Genomic DNA, 16,725 nt, shown 5'->3' with positions numbered 1-16,725 from the left:
AAATATACATACATACAATATACATGAAATAATAATAATAAAAACAGAATATAAGAATAAAATATAAGAATATAAGAACAAATATTTAAATATATACAAGATGGGGAAAAACCAAATGTGCAAAATGTAAATGAACCAATCGGCAGGTTGCCCTTATTGCAATATTGTGGTGTCTCAGAGTCTCATCTAAAGTGTACAGTGTATACTGTATTCTGTATATATATATATATATATACATTACATTTAACACCATACGTTTAATACTGTAGTACGTATTTGCGCAATTCTTTAAAAAAAATTAGAAATGCTGAAGACGATAAATGCCCAATTAATCCTATGATCCAGTAAATCCTCTTTTCCAAGTACCCGCGTGAAGAAGTTTTCGAGGAGTCCCTGAAGGCAGCATTGCCTAGCAACAGCGTAGTTTAGTTGCTTGACATGAGTAGCTCGGCTTTAGCCAACTTTCTCTGACACAATGCCCAAAAAGAAGGATAAGAAAAGCGGCGACAAACAAGATGAAGCCAAGAAAACATCGAAAAAGGAAAGTTCTGCAGCCTCCGCAGATAAAACCGGGTCTGACGACAAAGAGAGGAATTTATATCTGACTCAAATAAGATATCTGAACGAGCAGTTGGAGAGGTGAGGCTGTTGGACTATAACAATAAGTGCTTCTATTTCAGGAAATAATGCTAACGCTATATCCGTTTGAACCCTAATTCCTATGGGCAAATGTATTATTGGATATTTTTGTTAATCTTTTTTTAAAACTTGGATTTAAAATAATCTCTTCAGGGCACAGTTCCTGTTGTAGCTAACGTTACGCATGGTATATTACTCATTTGTTGCTACACGTTAAGTTATGTGATCACTTACATTTAGCTAGCTTCTTTAAAAGTGTAACGTTATACGCCATTTGCATTTAGCGTTACTGAAAAGCAACTAGTGCATTTATTCTAGTGCTTTACTAAAATAAAAAAAATGGAGGTATTTTACTTAAGCATTTTTATTTTCTGCAACTTTATACTTCTACTCCACTAACATTTCAGAGGGAAATATTTTACTTTTTACTTTTACTTTTTACTCTACTGGACTAGTACAGTACTGTACTAGTCCAGTAGAGTAAAAAGTAAAATATTTTCCCCTTATTTAACAGCTACATCATAATAACACGCCATGTGTTTGCATTTAAAGCCTTACTTTTACTTGTAACTTTACTTAAGTAGCTATTGCTACACTGTGTTATTGCTACTTTAAAAATCTGACCCAGCTAACAAATTTTGGTTCCCAGAACGTTCAGAAAACGTTCGTTTTTGGTTGCGGGAACGTTCCCTGAAGGTTAGGTTTGGTTGTGTTGTGGTTGATCAGAACGTTCCCCTAACGTTACTCTAACATTACAACCTTTAGAGAACGTTCCCCTAACGTTATTTTTTACCTTCCTTTTACCTAAAAAAAACTTTAATAGCAAAATCATTAGTATATATTTACATATAAAGATATATATACTAATGATGGCAAACTTGATGGGATTTCTAACTTTAATATACAAACAATAAAAAAAAGTTTTTAAAAAATAAATAGAGCTCCATGGTTTGACGGCTCATCCTTCTTAGCTGGCCTTAAAAGAAAGAAACAAAAGTTGGATATGTCATACTAACAATGAACACGTTGACAAAAGCAAGACAAAATGCCTAACATCTCTGTTTTTTGTGATAACAAATATTGATAGTTTTCACATTTCTTTGATCATTATGAACATCACGCAGAATTTACCGACTGTGTGGGGCAAACTTCAGGTCTTCTCCAATCAAGTCCTCCGTGTCTGCAGCAGTCAGCACAGGGAGGTTTTTCTGGCAGGCTGCTAGAGTAGAAGTCAAAATGAAGCAAAGTTTTAAGTCAAATTGAAACCTCTTATCAGCCAAGCTAAGCATAATACTGATGTGAACAACAAAATAGTACCTGCCTGTTAAAACCCTGCATACAGCCAGGTCCTAGAAGGCCTTCTTTGTCTTTCTTCCCCGCAGGCTGTACTGTGTCAGCACGTCATTTGTTACGCCACCACTCGCCGTAGCACGCGGTGGATGGCATCACCTTGGTGACCTTGGCATCACCTGCAGCTCTGTGACTGTCGAGCAGGGCGACAGCAACATGTCATTGACTGGAGCAGAGGGAGGTGACAGGGAGCTCCTTAAGAGCATGAGCAGCTCATCAGAAACTGTGCAGTTTCTGTTACAGTTTCTGATGACACCTGGTGTTCGCACTGAGGCTAAGTGCACTTGTGTAAGTTCCTTTGGACAAAAGCAGCTGCCAAATAATTGCAATATAATTCCAACATGGAAAAAAACATCTCCACAGCACAGCATGCAACCGTCACAGCTCTACAAGAGAAAGCAAGGTGATTTACAATGTGACATACAATCTCCCAGAGATCCAGAAGCAAATACACATCACCCTACTTTACATGTCCAGTATGTACCACAAGAATCCAGAGGTAGAAGAAGTAGTCACATCTTGCACTAGTTGTGCTATCAAACTTTTACCTGAGTACAAGTAAGAAAGTATTAGCACCAAAATATACTTAAAGTACCAAAATAACAATACTTATTGTGCAGAAGGCCCGTTACAGGATAACGTTTAATAAATTATTGGATTGTAATTATTGAAGCAGTCATCACTGAAATGTTGCAGCCGGTACTGGTGGGGCTTGTTATAACTACTTTTTATACTTTAAGTGTTAGCTTATGAATGACCCTACAGGGATCATTGAAGTTTTATCTTATTCTATAATATTATATCTTAATGCATTTATTGCTTATATATTGTATTATTAATCAGAATCTGCAAAGTAACTGAAGTTATCATATAATGCATTTTTGCCTTTATAATGTGATGGAGTAGAAGTATAGAATTTCATGTACGTAAGTAAAGTACCTGACTACATGTGCTTAGTTACTTTCCATCGCTGCAAGAAGCATTAAAGATTTTGTCCTTAACCGTTGGGCCTGTATGATCCTCTTCCTCCAGATATCAGCCGAAATGTGATCAACTAGAGAGGCAGAAGAATGACTTAAACGTTCAGTACACTGCACTGGAGAAGGAGAAAAAGGACATTGTTGAGTATCTGAAACGCTCCCTGATAGAAAAGGAGGACGAGGTGGATGAGCTGACAGAGCTTCTGGAGAGTCAGCGGCAGGCTGCCGATAATGACAGAGACTGTCTGCAGTTGCAGCACAGTCTGCTGAGGCAAGAGCTTCAAGACCGGATTGAAGAACTCAACGTAGAAAACACCACACTCGGTAAGACTGAATATCTCTTTAGGTTAAAGCCGGGTCGAGTTGTAGCATGATGAAGATAGTTTTGTGGTGGAAATTTCTCTCCTGACTGAGACTGAAACTGAGACATAATTATTTCATTGAGAAAATAATACCGGTGTTACAAGAAACTTGTTTTTCTCACAGCATGAAATTGTCACGTCTTCCACCCTCTTGGAAATTAATAATGCCACTCAGATATATACTACAGCACATGACATGGAAAGAAATGTTTTGCACACTCACAGACTAATTCACACATCCAACAAAAAACTACTAAAAACAGAATATATTTTATTTATAGACATCCGGGTGTGAGATGAATCAAGGACAGACAATGTAGGTTATAATGTAGGTCTACCCAGTTAACTATAGACAGCATTACAAAGGGACTATAATATGTACAATGATAGCATTACATAACAATACATTGGTATTATTTTTTTCTATTTTTAACTCACTGGACCTGTAATATCAATAAGTATAAGTTTACTCACCATGGTGAGTGAACCCATAATGTGTTGATATCACAGGGGGGGATAGGTGAGGATAGGTGGCTGAACAGTTTAGCAGTCTGTACGCTGCATTTAACACTAACTGGATGCAGGAACGAACTCATTGGTTGATTTAAACCTTAGTGAGTGAACTTTTAACTCTTCTCTCATGCTCCAAGTGATGAGGTTGGCTAATCTGGAGGAGTTCCAGAAGCAAAAGGAGCAGCTGACGTCCAACATGGAGTCTCTGGCGAAGCAGCTGGCCAATCAGAACGAGGAACACAAAGCTGCTATCCACAGCCTGGAGATGAATGCACTGCTGGAAAAGACAAGGTTATGACTGCTGATTTTGTGAAAGCATTGCCTTTACCAAAAACGAACGTTTCCTGAAGGTTCTGGGAACCAAAATTTGTTAGCTGGGTCAGATCTTTAAAGTAGCAATAACACAGTGTAGCAATAGCTACTTGAGTAAAGTTACAGGTAAAAGTAAGGCTTTAAATGCAAACACATGGCGTGTTATTATGATGTACTACTATAGCTGTTAAAGAAGGGGAAAATATTTTACTTTTTACTCTACTGTATTGACCTACCTGTGTTAGCATAAAATTCCAGGCCTTTTTTTTTTCTTTTTCTTTTTTTAAGTGAAAGGTAAAAAGCAGTTTTTGTACAGGGTTAAGAAAGTAACATAAAAAATAAACAAATGTCTAACAATCTTCGCAAGCCTTTAGTATCGTTAACTATAATATGCTTACATTATTTACCCCAAAGGTTAGAGAAGGAGATGGAGAAACATGTGGCGGCCATGGCGGCAGAGTTACAGCACCTGGTGGACCAGAAGCTCCCAGAGACAACCAGGTTGGCCCTTCAGGAGAACTCGGAGGTCAAGGCTCAGATCAGCCAGCTGTCAGAGCAGACACATGTCCTGATGGAGGAGAACTCTGCCCTGCGGGACCGTAAGAGTCGGCTCAGTGTGGATGTGGATATCCTGGAGCAAATGCTCAGCGAGATGTCCCGCAAGAGCTGTATCCGCAAGAAGGTAAGAGTAACAGATACCCATCTATTCGTCGTTTGGGCCCAATGTGGGATCAGATTCTGTGGGTGGTGGAGCTTTAGAAACAACATATACTTCTATACTATGTACTTCATCTTTGCTCTATCAGGTGGTGGAGCAGCTTACAGAAAAGTGTCAGCAGCTGCAGGCGGAGTTGAAAGACTGTAAGCGAGAACTCGAGCAGCTTCAGACCAAACACACAGGAGTCCTGGCTGAGATGGAGGCACTCAGGTCAAAGTTTACTCCGTCTTTACTGTCAACATACCACTGACTCATGCTTTATCCAAGGTCCAATTAATTTAAATGTTAAGAGAAATTCACAAGAATGTCTCAATATGATTTACAGACAGGAAACCTTACAAATTGTCAAAATAAAGGTTTCTGGACAAATCAAAACAAAACAAAAATGGGTAAGTTACTCACTGTTTTTGTTGTGTTTTCAGACAGGACCGGACCTCGCTGTCCGAGCAGTGCAGTAAAAACAGAGCCAAGGTGAGCGGGCAGGAGGCAGAGCTACAGCAGGAGAGGAAGAGGAGGAGCAGGATGAAGAGCATCATGCAGGAGGCAGCCATTACTCTCAGACAAGCCCTGATGGTAAAAAAAAAAGAATAGGATTAGAAACATCTAAACTCAAAAATTATCTCCGCCCATTGGCAGAATTTTGTTTTATTCTTCTGTGGCAAAGAGGTTAACAAAAATTAGTCTGAAATAGATATACATCATACATATTGGTCAAAAAGTTGTAATCCTTTTAACTCATTGGCAACATCATTAGTTGGCGGTTATGTAAAAATTGGGAAGTTTAAGATTCTTATCATCTTATCAGGTTAGCTAGTTAGCCTAGCGGACCCGTCCTTAAGTAAATAACTTTATTAAATAAAATAACTTCCCTAATTCCCTACTGCATCTTCACTAACTTCTGTACAACACACCTGTTCTAAACCCTATGATCATATGATCAACCTACACAACATCCTCCATTTCATCAAACCAGCTGAATTGCTAAGGAATACACTCAAGCATTTCTACCACTAAGTTAACTGAGGCGATTAGATAGTAGAAGTGTTAGAAGGTATTAAACCCAAATTACACAGAATAGATTTGGGAATAACAACCTTACTTTTGTTGTATGTAACAGAGAGGTATATGAAATAACTAAGTGTAAAGTTGCTGCTGCAAATTTAAATTGTATTATACAACGGAAAAGCGAGTGTATTAAGTAGCCTAATAATGCGATGGGATTGTTTCAGCCTCTTTGAAGTGTTTTACGACTTAAGCCCGTGATCTTGGTTCCGTTCCATGCAGGACGCTCCCACACACCACGTCTCGGAGGGGGACTCTGTTGTCCAGTGGAAGCAGCTGATGGAGAAGCTGCTGGTGGTCTTGGACCGGCCCACACCCACCAACACCACCGCTGAGAAACAACAACTGGATGAGGAGCAGACTTCTGACCCTGCAGCACCCAGGTCATACAATCACTAAAGTATCTGTCATCTTCGTATACAGTGCTTAGCATAGGTGAATCAAAAAAAAAAAAAAAAAAATCCAACCTTTAAGGACACCAATTTTCTTTGTGAATGAACAATGTATCGTAAATAAATAAATGTTCTTCCTTAAAATACAGGGGGCAGAAGAAAGCCCACCCTTGTTTTAAATTCCCATGGAGGCTTTTAATTTTCAAGATTTTTATTTTCAAGGCCAGTTATTTCATGGATCAGGATACTATGCATCCTGACAACGTTCCCTTAGCCTTTGGAATTAAACTCACCCAGTATCATCACATACCCTTCACCATACTTAGAGACTGGCATGATTTTATTTCAGTTAGCCTAATAGCTGGTTTGGTTTGCATTGACATGATTTTATGGAAAGTCTCTAGGTTGTCATGGGGAAAATATTTTTTTTGTTGTTGTCAACTTTAGTGTGTTTGGGTTTATCCACTTATCACAATTACAACAAAAAATTAAAAGTCTCAGATATTGCCAATGAGGACAATCATCACAACATTACAGTTCTGTTCTGAGTTGGTGCTGCTTGGTTACCTTCACCCTGTTCCGTCTGTCCTTACAGAGATGTGACCCCGAATCCAGCATTGAGTTTTCAGTTCGAGCTGGCCCGCTACAGGCCGGGTGACCTAGGTCTCGTACCCCGTCCAGCACTCAAACACAACTTCTCCAGGATGGGAGCAGCTGTGTCCAGCACCACCCACGTACCTCTGCACAGGTTTGTTTGGGTCTCAACATATACCTACTACTTCAGTTTCCTTTGTTAGCCCTGTTGACAACTGAATGTAGAAACAGAAAATTATAGTGCAAGGACTGATAAGGGGCCCTGGAGGAAAGAATTGGCCCTTGTGTTAAATGTAGGATTCCTTTTACAAACAATAATAATTACTATTACTATCATTCACCTCAGTTTAAATTGATAGAGGCTATACTTAAAAGACTTCAATGCATAAACACAGTTTGAATTTTCACACATTTTGCCAGAATAGATGTCACTATAATTGTAGAGGATTCTGTTTGTTGTGTTGGAAATTTGCTGTTTATTATAAATATTTCCCCTTATTTTACTTTTGTTGCTCTTTCCATCCCCCCAGGAAGCCCTCCAGTCAGAAAACAGCCAGTTCCAACAACCACAATCATTCAGCTGTCGGAAACTTACTCTCTAAACCCAAATAACAAAACTAGACTCCTATTCTTGTGGGAGAAAACCCTTCATTTCACCTAAATACAGAGGAGCCAGTCTGCTAGTTCTACCTTTCCTTCGCAAATTACTCAATTTCATATATACTTTTTCTTATAAATGTGTTTTGTGTTGACTGTAAATTGACCGTCTGGTCATACCAGAAAAAATAAGGATGTAGCAGTAAAACACCTGAGTATTTTTAATGTAACAACCAAGGGTTGGTTTAAGTCCTATTCATTCAGAATTGATCAAAGAATAAATGACCATTCCTTTAGCGATGGCTTTCCAAATCCTCAATGTCTCACTACAAAATGATAGTTTAGGTTGAGCGAACATGATTTTCTTGACAAAACAGTTATGGCGTAACTATAGCGTAAGTACTCATTACCCAGAATGGCCCATTTCAGAATCATTTACATTATGTTATTGGATAATTATTGATGCATTAATGTGTTCATCACGAATGTTACAACTGGTAAAGGTGGTAGTAATATAAATTACTTTATATACTGGTGGGTAGCTTTCCCATCCGGGGATTATCTTAATCTGTGTTTTATTCATCTGAATCCGTGAAGTAACTAATAACTAATGTTGTGCCAAAAAGGAGGTCATTACCATATTATTCTCATCATTTGAATTAACAAAAGGGGAAGATATTGATTATGTTAATTCTGCTTTGATTTATGTCTTGAGTCCGTGTTTGTCTTCTTCTGCTTCCCATTTGTACTTTAGGCATTTTATTTACACATGATGGGTTTATGCATGTTGATGAAATGTTGCGTTTTGTATTTCATTGTTTCTGATCATCACTCAAGATTAAGTGGGCATGTCATATATTACTCGTCTGAGATGTGTTTATTGTAAAAAAAAATAATGAACTGTTTTCTATGCATCCATCATTTTGTTTTGTGGTAGTGCGCAGTTTTTAGAGCACTTTGCTAAATATTGGATATAAAGATGTCGTCTTGGTCTAGAAATAAAATACGTTTGGAGTGAAAAATATCCAATAACTTCTATTCTTCCAAAGGAGCATGTAGAAACCCAGAACAGTCTGAAAATGTAAGATAAAAACCAAAAGAAACTAAATGTTTTCCCGACAGGCTGTGGTAAGAGAAACATGATCCGTACTGCACTTTTATTTCCTTAAATGTGTGAATGTAATAGGTTTACTTACCAAAGATTTGTGGGTCACCAATGAAGACAAGACACTGATCTATATTCTTTAATTGATTTTTATTGTTATATGGCATCCCAGGAACTTCAATTCTCATTCAAAGATGAAAGTCAGTACCTAGAAGAACACTAGGAGGAGGACAGTTTATATTACACAAGAGACAGAAAATAACTGGACACAAAAAGGAGAATAACTAAACTAATGACCACCGTATGTACAATGAAATACATATATCTGCATTAAAAACTATACTTTGATAAATATATAACTTCATGGGTTGTTATGTAGTAATAGGAAATATTCAAAATACTGTGATTCTTCTTAAATAGGTACAAATGATTTGTATAAAAGTACAATTTCTCCAGTCTAGGTTGCGTCTACTCATTGATGCATTCATCCACATGAGTTGTACACGTACTGCAGAGAGCTGGGCGCACAGGCCGGGATGTCGAGGTGAGCAATATATGCAAGAAATACTTCCTCTAACATGTGGGTGGATTATTCTCACTCTTTCTACTCTGACGCGCTCGACAACACAAAAAATCCCCCCCCCCCCGAAAAAAATCAAATGTTTTGGTGCTCTTGAATGATCAACATTGAGCTTTGAAAGTAAAAAAAAAAAAAAAAAAAAAAAAAATCAAATTGCAAAAAAAAAAAAAATTAAGAAAAGAAAGGACTTATAAATGGCATTTAGTAGTTGAATTTGTGTCTGTGTTGGTTTGCTGATTATTTCAGCCAGAATGTGAGGGGACTAGAGACACCAGCTGGTTACATTCATATTCAAAGGGCACTTTGGGCTCGTCAGTGTGCACATAAATAAAAATATTTCCAGAAGTCTTATTGGTTGGTTGGTGCTTGGATCAAGTCCCTCTTCTAGCTGTGGGTAAGGCATGGTTCAGCATGAACCAATAGCAGCGTAGGGTTTTTGGGAAGAGGCGGGGCCTCTAATCAAACATGCCCCTCCGAGTGGGACTAGGTGACGTCTTTCTGCCGAGTCGAGGGGTCCCCTAGAATATAAATACAAGTGTAAATGATTAATGTGACAGTTAACATGTAAACAGACATGACATAAGAAGAACAGAGTAGGGGGGGGGGGGGGGGGGGGGGGGGGGGGGGGGGGGAGGACCTACAGGTGATTGGGCTTTGGAGAAGTTGACATGTGCATAAAGCAACACTGCAATGTCCTTGTGTCCTGCTTCCAGAGCGATGGACAGAGCATTACTCTCATCCTGAAGAAAAGACAACAAGGACAAAAAGACAGTCAGTCAACTGAAAAATAAAACCTGTCACATACACGTGACACGTCCCAGACCCAAATTAAAAACTTAAATTAAAAAAGAAAAATACACAGAGTGGAAAGACGGGCCTGGTAGAGACCTAACACAAACGCACATGCAAAGACAGCAGCAAGGGGTGCAAAAGTCTACACCAAGGACTTCAAGGACTCAGCCATGCTGAGCCAAGAGAATAAGCACAAATACTGATTAAAAGAAATATTTTTTTAATGATTTAAAAATGGTCTGTCGGACTCTATGACCAAAACTTTCCATGGCAATGTTTATAAAGTAAAAACAGACTGCAGAATCCTGTGGTTGACCAATCAGAATTAAGTATTCAACCAAACCATGTAATAAGTAGTAATCAATACCTAAAACAGCTTCTTAATATATAAATATGTCTAGCTGCTGGACAGGTATTGGCTCACATAACAACCACAGTCATATATTTGACGAGAATCAACATGAACACACACATTTTGTTCAAACTTCAAAATATAAATTATAAAGGGAAATTATAAATTCTTCTCATTTGGGAAACCAGAACCATTAAATGTTTTAGCATGACAAATCTAAGTAGTTAGTAGTAGTGTGTTGTGGGCAAGATTTTTTTTGTAAAGTAACTAGTAAGAAAAGTTTTGGAATAAATGTAATGGAGTAAAAAGTAAGGCCTCAAATGAAGTACAGTACAGAGGGAACGTAGTTCGTTACTCACGCTGTCGCTCAGCGTGGCGTCACAGCCGGGCTGAGCCAGCAGCAGTTTCACGATCTCGACGTGTCCGTGCTCGCTGGCGCACATCAGCGCCGTGGAGCCCTCGTCGTCCTGGATGTTGACGTCGGCCGCGTGAGCCAGCAGCGCCCGGACCATGTCCATCCTACCGTGACTGACCGCCAGCATCAGCCCCGTCTGACCAGCCTAAAAGAGCATTCAGATTATTAATGGCAACAATTTATAATTTACACTTTGACGAAATACCGTGATCAATCTCTCTGTTCGACTTTCCCTTCTACTTTATACACATCTTGCCAAATCAGTGACCGCTTAAAAAATAAAAATGATCATATATTATATATTAATTCTAGCACAGTGTTATAAATCCAAATGTTTTATGTTTTATTATTGCTTTCATCTTCTCTATCATTCGTATTTTATTTCATCTTTAGTATTATTTTCAATTGTTTATTTGCCTTGCTGCAAGATAATGTAGATACATATTGTACATATGTGACTGAATTGTTTCATAGAATAGAATAGAATATTTTTAAAGCTACAGCCCCAAAACCTACCTCTTTGTGACTAAATCATGAAATCTTTCCCCTCCACTGTCCCCAACTTAAAATACAACTACTAAAAAACTGTCTCCTACTTTAATTATAAGCCAGTAAACATGTCCAAAGTGTTCTATAGTTTACAAATTTATGTTGTTACCTTCCTTTACCACTTGGTGTCACCAAAGTACTATTCTTCGTACTTCAGAGTAAATACTTCTGAACATAAAAGGTCCCATGGCATGAAAATGTCACTTTATGAGGTTTTTAAACATTCTAATGTGTTCCCACAGCCTGCCTATGGTCCCCCAGTGACTAGAAACAGTGATAGGTGTAAACCGAGCCCTGGGTATCCTGCTCTGTCTTTGAAAAAAACGAGCTCAGATGGGCTGATCCAGAATCTTTCCCCTTATGAGGTCATAAGGTTTAAGGTTTCCTTCCCTTTCTTTGCTTTGCCCACCCATCAGAGAGGGACATCGTGGCTTTCAAACAAGCAAAGTGGCAGCTGAAGTCCACAGAGCCGTGTGTTGGGGTCCAGCCGCTGCCTTCTGACCGCCGAGTCACCACTGGTGGAATGGAACTACGTACATTTACTCAAGTACGGTACTTAAGTTCATATTTGAGGTACTTGTACTTTACTTCGGTCTTTTCTTATCCTGAGGCAATTAAACACAGAACTGTTTGGATCGTATCTAGTTTCTAAAATGTGAGGATTTTTCTTGTGAGTTTTTTTTCCTTCTCCAAGTACATGATGATACTTACATACTTTTACTTAGGGGACATTTTCAATACAGAACTTTTCATTAGAACAGGCTACTTACAATGTGGTATTTGTACTTTTACTTAAGTAAAGGATCTGAATACTTCTTCTACCGCTGCGAGTCACTGACCTGGCTGGCTCGAGCGTTAACGTCACCCTTGCTGAAGAGCTCGTCCACAATCCGCATGTCCTTGGGCGACTCCACTGCAGCCAGCGCGGCCAGCATGATGGGCGTGTATCCCGCCTTGTTCTGCTGATTCACATTACACACATCTGACACACACACACACACACACACACACACACACACACAGGACAGGTGAAGACATGAAAGCGGAGAGAGAGGGCAAGTCAGAATCAGAAATACTTTATTGATCCCCAAAGGGAAACTCTGTGATGTAGTTGCACAAATAGTATAAACCAGAGTAGGCATATAAATAAAGAAATATATGGAGTGTGGCTATGTACAGTATTTACATAATTAAGGAGTTGCAATGGTGAAAACTACTAATAATAGTAGCAGCTATGACACGCAGCAAAGGACTACAGGTCGGAGTCGAGTAAACCTCTACACGTGTGCGCCTGCTCTACCAACTGAGCTAACCCGGCCACACGAGGGAGCACTCTCTTAGTGCATGTGGTCTCAAACCCTTTAATGCTACAACTCCTGCCTGTGATTGACTTGTCGCTGCCCGTCACTCAACAACACAGTAATGTACAGGGACGTGTGTCAAGCCTGTGGCTTCTTCTGGGACCACAATGCATTGTCTGAACATCTAAGGAACTCATCTTAGCAAAAGAGAAAAGACATCACAGCCATCAGATGGGAGGCGAGCTGGGTTTGAGGGTAGCTGTCCTGCACACTGAGGGGAGGAGAAGTCTAAGGACCTGGTAGGACAAAGGCTACAATGGGAACAGGGGGGTGGGGGGGGTGGATTTGCTGTCACAGAGCACAAGGACACAAAAGACTGAGGAGACAAAGGCTTTTAGAGCAGCGAGTGGCCAGGACCTCATCACAGTCTATTGAGCCTTCAGGGAGAACGCTGCAAGGCAAGGAAGTAGGAAGCATTCAGGTACTTTTGTTGAGAGAAAAAACAAATACTACTACAGATGTACAGCTTACTACTATGAAGAGTAGGCTGCACTGATTCTTGTAGTATCTGTTTTGATCTGTTTTGAGTCAATTGAAACAATCTATAATGCGTCACTCTACACAGAGAGAGAAGAAGAGTAGCTACTGCTAAGTATCCGAGTTACTGTTGTCTTTCTGCAAGATGCAAAGAAGCTGAAGAAGGATGAGGTGAGCGGCGTGGACTGATGGTCTTATGAGGTTATTAGGGGACAAAAAACAACAACCTTGGCTGCATTTTAAGCAAAACAAAGATAATCTCAGGGTTGTGATGGATTAGAAAGGCATTTTTAGAAACACTGGGCAACAAGGACTCCTTTCAACTTATTACTCAATTGATGTAACGCGCTGAACTCAACAGAAGCAAACTTTGCGGCCAAATGAAGAGGAAAGAAGGCTGACCTGCATCCAGCAACTTCTTCACCACCTGGAAGTTGGAGTGCGACACGCTGTAGTGTAGAGCTGTGTTGCCGTTGCCGTCGGCCATGTTGACGATGTGGCGCAGCACGTCCTCCGAGATGGCCCCAAAGGCCCTCAGGTAGTCCTCCACCATGCCGGCCACCGCCGCCTTCTGGCTGGACACACGGAACCACTCGTGCTGCACCGTGTTCAGGCAGGCTCTCTGAGGAGGCAGGGCGGGACTCGTTATAGACAGTACCTGTGCACTGCTGTTTAGGAACACTAATTTGTTAAAGAATAAATATGCCATCCATTAGTCCATGCATTACAGTAACTTATTATCTAACTTTAATCTTTTAATCTGTTATCTAACAATAACAGAGATTATCTATCTATCTATCTATCTATCTATCTATCTATCTATCTATCTATCTATCTATCTATGTATAACTTAAACTCCTCACCAGATCTTTACTGCTCACGGCTTTGGGGTCACTAAGGTGAGTTTTAAGAACGTTGCTCGCAGCCAGCATCTTCTCACTTAGCTCATACCTATGGAGACAATCAAACTTTATTATTTTAACAATTCAAATAACACCAATCCCATTGACTTTATCTAATAACTGATCCAAATTAAAAAATGTTAACATCCCACATTAATGTGTATAACTGCAACATGTTTCATCAGATTATATAGCAATTATTTTACCTCCTTTGGATCCTGGCAGTATAAATGATCATGTATTTCTCATTATTATTGAGCTAGTTATCTACGGTGTCTGACGTGAGACTGAAGACACATTTCCAGCTCTGGTTGGACAATAAAGTTGTGATTCTGTCAATCAATTAGTCTGTAGTTTACAACCAGGACCGCTTAGCTTCTACTCCTACTGAACTCTTATATATTTATTATTCTTTAAATTGACTTTCTGAATACAATAATACAAAACTGAATTACTACTTGTAATTAAAGTAGGGTTGATATAATTCTAACACATTAACATACAGTAGGTCACTTCCGATCACTGGGAACAGTAAATGTAATAGACGTTCTCCCACCTCTCTCTCATCTCCTGCTTCTCTGATCTTTCCTCTTTGTCCTCCTTCTTCCCGTCCTCAGCTCCTTCAGGCTGAAACTCCTTCGTGGTACACTTTCCCTCTACGTTATGGTATTCTTCCTCCTTTCCTACTAACTCTTTCTCTGTCTCCTCTTCCTCTTCGTCCGACCCCGAGGAGCTGCTGTCCTCTGAGCTGGAGTCGTCGCTTGATGTAGTCTCATACCTGCTTCGTCACAAGGTGGCAGCAAAAGCCCAGACATTAAAAAACTCCGGTGTTTGCACAAAAAAAGTTCAGATTTCATGAGGTTTGGACCTCCATGTGTATATTAACAAGCGCTGGTTTAACAGGAAAGAACATCAACCTAACAGCCTTATAAAAGTATAACACAGTACCTTTAAACCCCACTACACTAAAAACACTAATACACTACAAAAGCAGCAAGTTGAAAACATCTAACAGGCCCCTTAAACTGCAGAGTAAAAATTAATCTAATTCATGAAATAGTTCAACAAGATTATATTTTCCCGACTCACCCTCCGTTCACCCCGACAAACTGCAGGTTCTTCTTGGTGCCGCTGGAGTCTGCTCGGCCATCTTTCTTCTTCATGATGGATTTCAGGGTGCTCTGGCTGCACGGCTGCCCTGAAAGTGAACACAACAGGACAAGAAGACCAGACTGTAGTTGACGTTTCAGCATCAAAAATAAAAGTGACATTTAACTGGAGTTTATGAATCCTAAAAACAAGTTTCTTCTAGTTTTAGATGTAATTTGCTTCTATAACAGCTGCTGATTTAGTTAAATCTTAAAAGTAATGTGTATTTAAAAGAACAACTGTGATTGTTACTGTGTCCATGTATACTGTGGATGGATAGATACTTTATTTATCCCTGAAATGCTCATGTCACAACAGCAGTGCAACACTGAACCACACTGAACATAGCATAGTGAAGAAAAAAAAGTTTGCCTGTTAAACATGTGCATGCATATAGTGCTGTAAGGTGTGCAAAATGGATGGGATACCAAGTTATAAGTCTGTGGGAAACTTTTTTCTTCTTCTTGTTTTACTACATTTTTATATTACAGTTTGTATAATATCCTCTGTCCGGCAACATTAAAAGTATCCTGTAATTAACAGCACCACAACTTAACTTAACAAGCCTGGTCAGTTCATTTACAAATGGCCTGAGAACGCCTGAATGATCCACTAAAGGTTTTTCTGACGTGATCAAGAGCTTTGGCAGTGAGCAACATAGCCATTAAATGTCTCACGCTCTATCCAAAGCACTCTGTCAGCGAGGAGCTAGAAGTTGCCCCAAACCCTGAAAGCATCCCAGTCATTTTAAACACAGGCTTTCAAAAACCGAAATACCAGCCGAGAGCCAGAAACACACTCACATCTGCCAAGACTTGCCCCGATTTGAGAGGCCTCTTTTACTGCTCCAGGGGAAAGCGGAGTGTGTGTGTGTTCGGAGAGTGTGTGTTCATGTGTCAACATGCATGCAGTTGCATATGTCTACATTGGCGTGTGCACACTTAGTAGCAACAGAGTCATTCTGCCGGTTTCCCTTGTTTTGACAGGTGGGAACGTGAGGAGCTCGTCAGAAGGAATCATGGCCGATGAGATTTGGGGCCATGTTTTGCCTGTGGCCTAGTTTAGTGTAATGTAACATTACATTAGTGTTTTGTAACATTGTGCAAAAAAGTAAAAAAAAATGTAGGTAGTAAGGTGGATTCATTTTATGCTACTTTACACCTCTACATTTCAGTGGAAAGAAAATGTACTTGTTAGTCTAAACACGTCATGTATCTAATAACTTTAGTTACTTTACATGTTCAGAGTGATGAAACATATAATCAACTAATAAATTGGGATGCATTATTGTAGATTGTCTGCAGGTATTTCTATTCCAACTGTAATGTTATCACTTCACCTGTAAAGAAATCCAGTTTGTGTTTAGAGAATGCATTTTTAGTGAGACCAAAGCCTCAAGATCTGGTCAGATAACTATCACTGCATTTTTGCAGCACATTTTAACACTTATAACAGTCTCTAGCTCTGCTTTTCATTTGTTGACTCTAAACAGCAGCACACTGGATTTAAAAAGCAGGACATGTA

At 39.5% G+C, this 16,725-nt stretch overlaps 2 protein-coding genes across 8 annotated transcripts in view; one reads left to right on the top strand and one right to left on the bottom strand.

The window, feature by feature from the left end:
* Window positions 1–385: 385 nt before the first annotated feature.
* LOC117944572 (cilia- and flagella-associated protein 157-like) lies at window positions 386–16,094 on the top strand. The gene is made up of 10 exons (XM_034871521.1): window positions 386–639; window positions 3,022–3,293; window positions 3,982–4,135; window positions 4,571–4,838; window positions 4,963–5,084; window positions 5,297–5,447; window positions 6,159–6,319; window positions 6,924–7,076; window positions 7,453–8,383; window positions 16,084–16,094. Exons 1-9 carry the CDS (start codon window positions 476–478, stop codon window positions 7,532–7,534), a joined length of 1,527 nt encoding a protein of 508 aa, XP_034727412.1. The 5' UTR covers window positions 386–475; the 3' UTR covers window positions 7,535–8,383; window positions 16,084–16,094.
* The window catches only part of kank1a (KN motif and ankyrin repeat domains 1a), a 50,723-nt gene continuing 42,753 nt past the window's right edge, over window positions 8,756–16,725 (bottom strand). For 6 of the 7 annotated variants that reach the window (XM_034871426.1, XM_034871428.1, XM_034871427.1 and 3 more), the window contains 8 exons: window positions 15,142–15,250; window positions 14,609–14,833; window positions 14,014–14,101; window positions 13,553–13,772; window positions 12,152–12,294; window positions 10,708–10,908; window positions 9,846–9,944; window positions 8,756–9,722 (listed from right to left, as the gene is read on the bottom strand). In XM_034871426.1, coding sequence (XP_034727317.1) covers window positions 9,660–9,722; window positions 9,846–9,944; window positions 10,708–10,908; window positions 12,152–12,294; window positions 13,553–13,772; window positions 14,014–14,101; window positions 14,609–14,833; window positions 15,142–15,250 — 1,148 coding nt within the window. In that variant the 3' untranslated portion in view covers window positions 8,756–9,659. The remainder of the gene's footprint in view (window positions 9,723–9,845; window positions 9,945–10,707; window positions 10,909–12,151; window positions 12,295–13,552; window positions 13,773–14,013; window positions 14,102–14,608; window positions 14,834–15,141; window positions 15,251–16,725) is intronic. The other variant, XM_034871430.1, reaches the window with a different exon arrangement.

The sequence above is a fragment of the Etheostoma cragini genome, chromosome 5 (genome assembly GCF_013103735.1).
Source record: "Etheostoma cragini isolate CJK2018 chromosome 5, CSU_Ecrag_1.0, whole genome shotgun sequence".
NCBI classification, from domain to species: Eukaryota; Metazoa; Chordata; class Actinopteri; order Perciformes; family Percidae; genus Etheostoma; species Etheostoma cragini.
The sequence above is the reverse complement of the archived record's forward strand: the minus strand, read 5'-3'. Positions and strand labels throughout refer to the sequence as shown.

Excerpts from the sequence above, each read along its gene's own strand:
- LOC117944572 (XM_034871521.1), top strand. The coding sequence starts at position 476 with ATGCCCAAAAAGAAGGATAAGAAAAGCGGCGACAAACAAGATGAAGCC. Across the intron at positions 3,294-3,981 it reads CGTAGAAAACACCACACTCG|TGATGAGGTTGGCTAATCTG; the intron begins GTAAGACTGAAT and ends TCATGCTCCAAG. Across the intron at positions 5,448-6,158 it reads CTCTCAGACAAGCCCTGATG|GACGCTCCCACACACCACGT; the intron begins GTAAAAAAAAAA and ends CGTTCCATGCAG.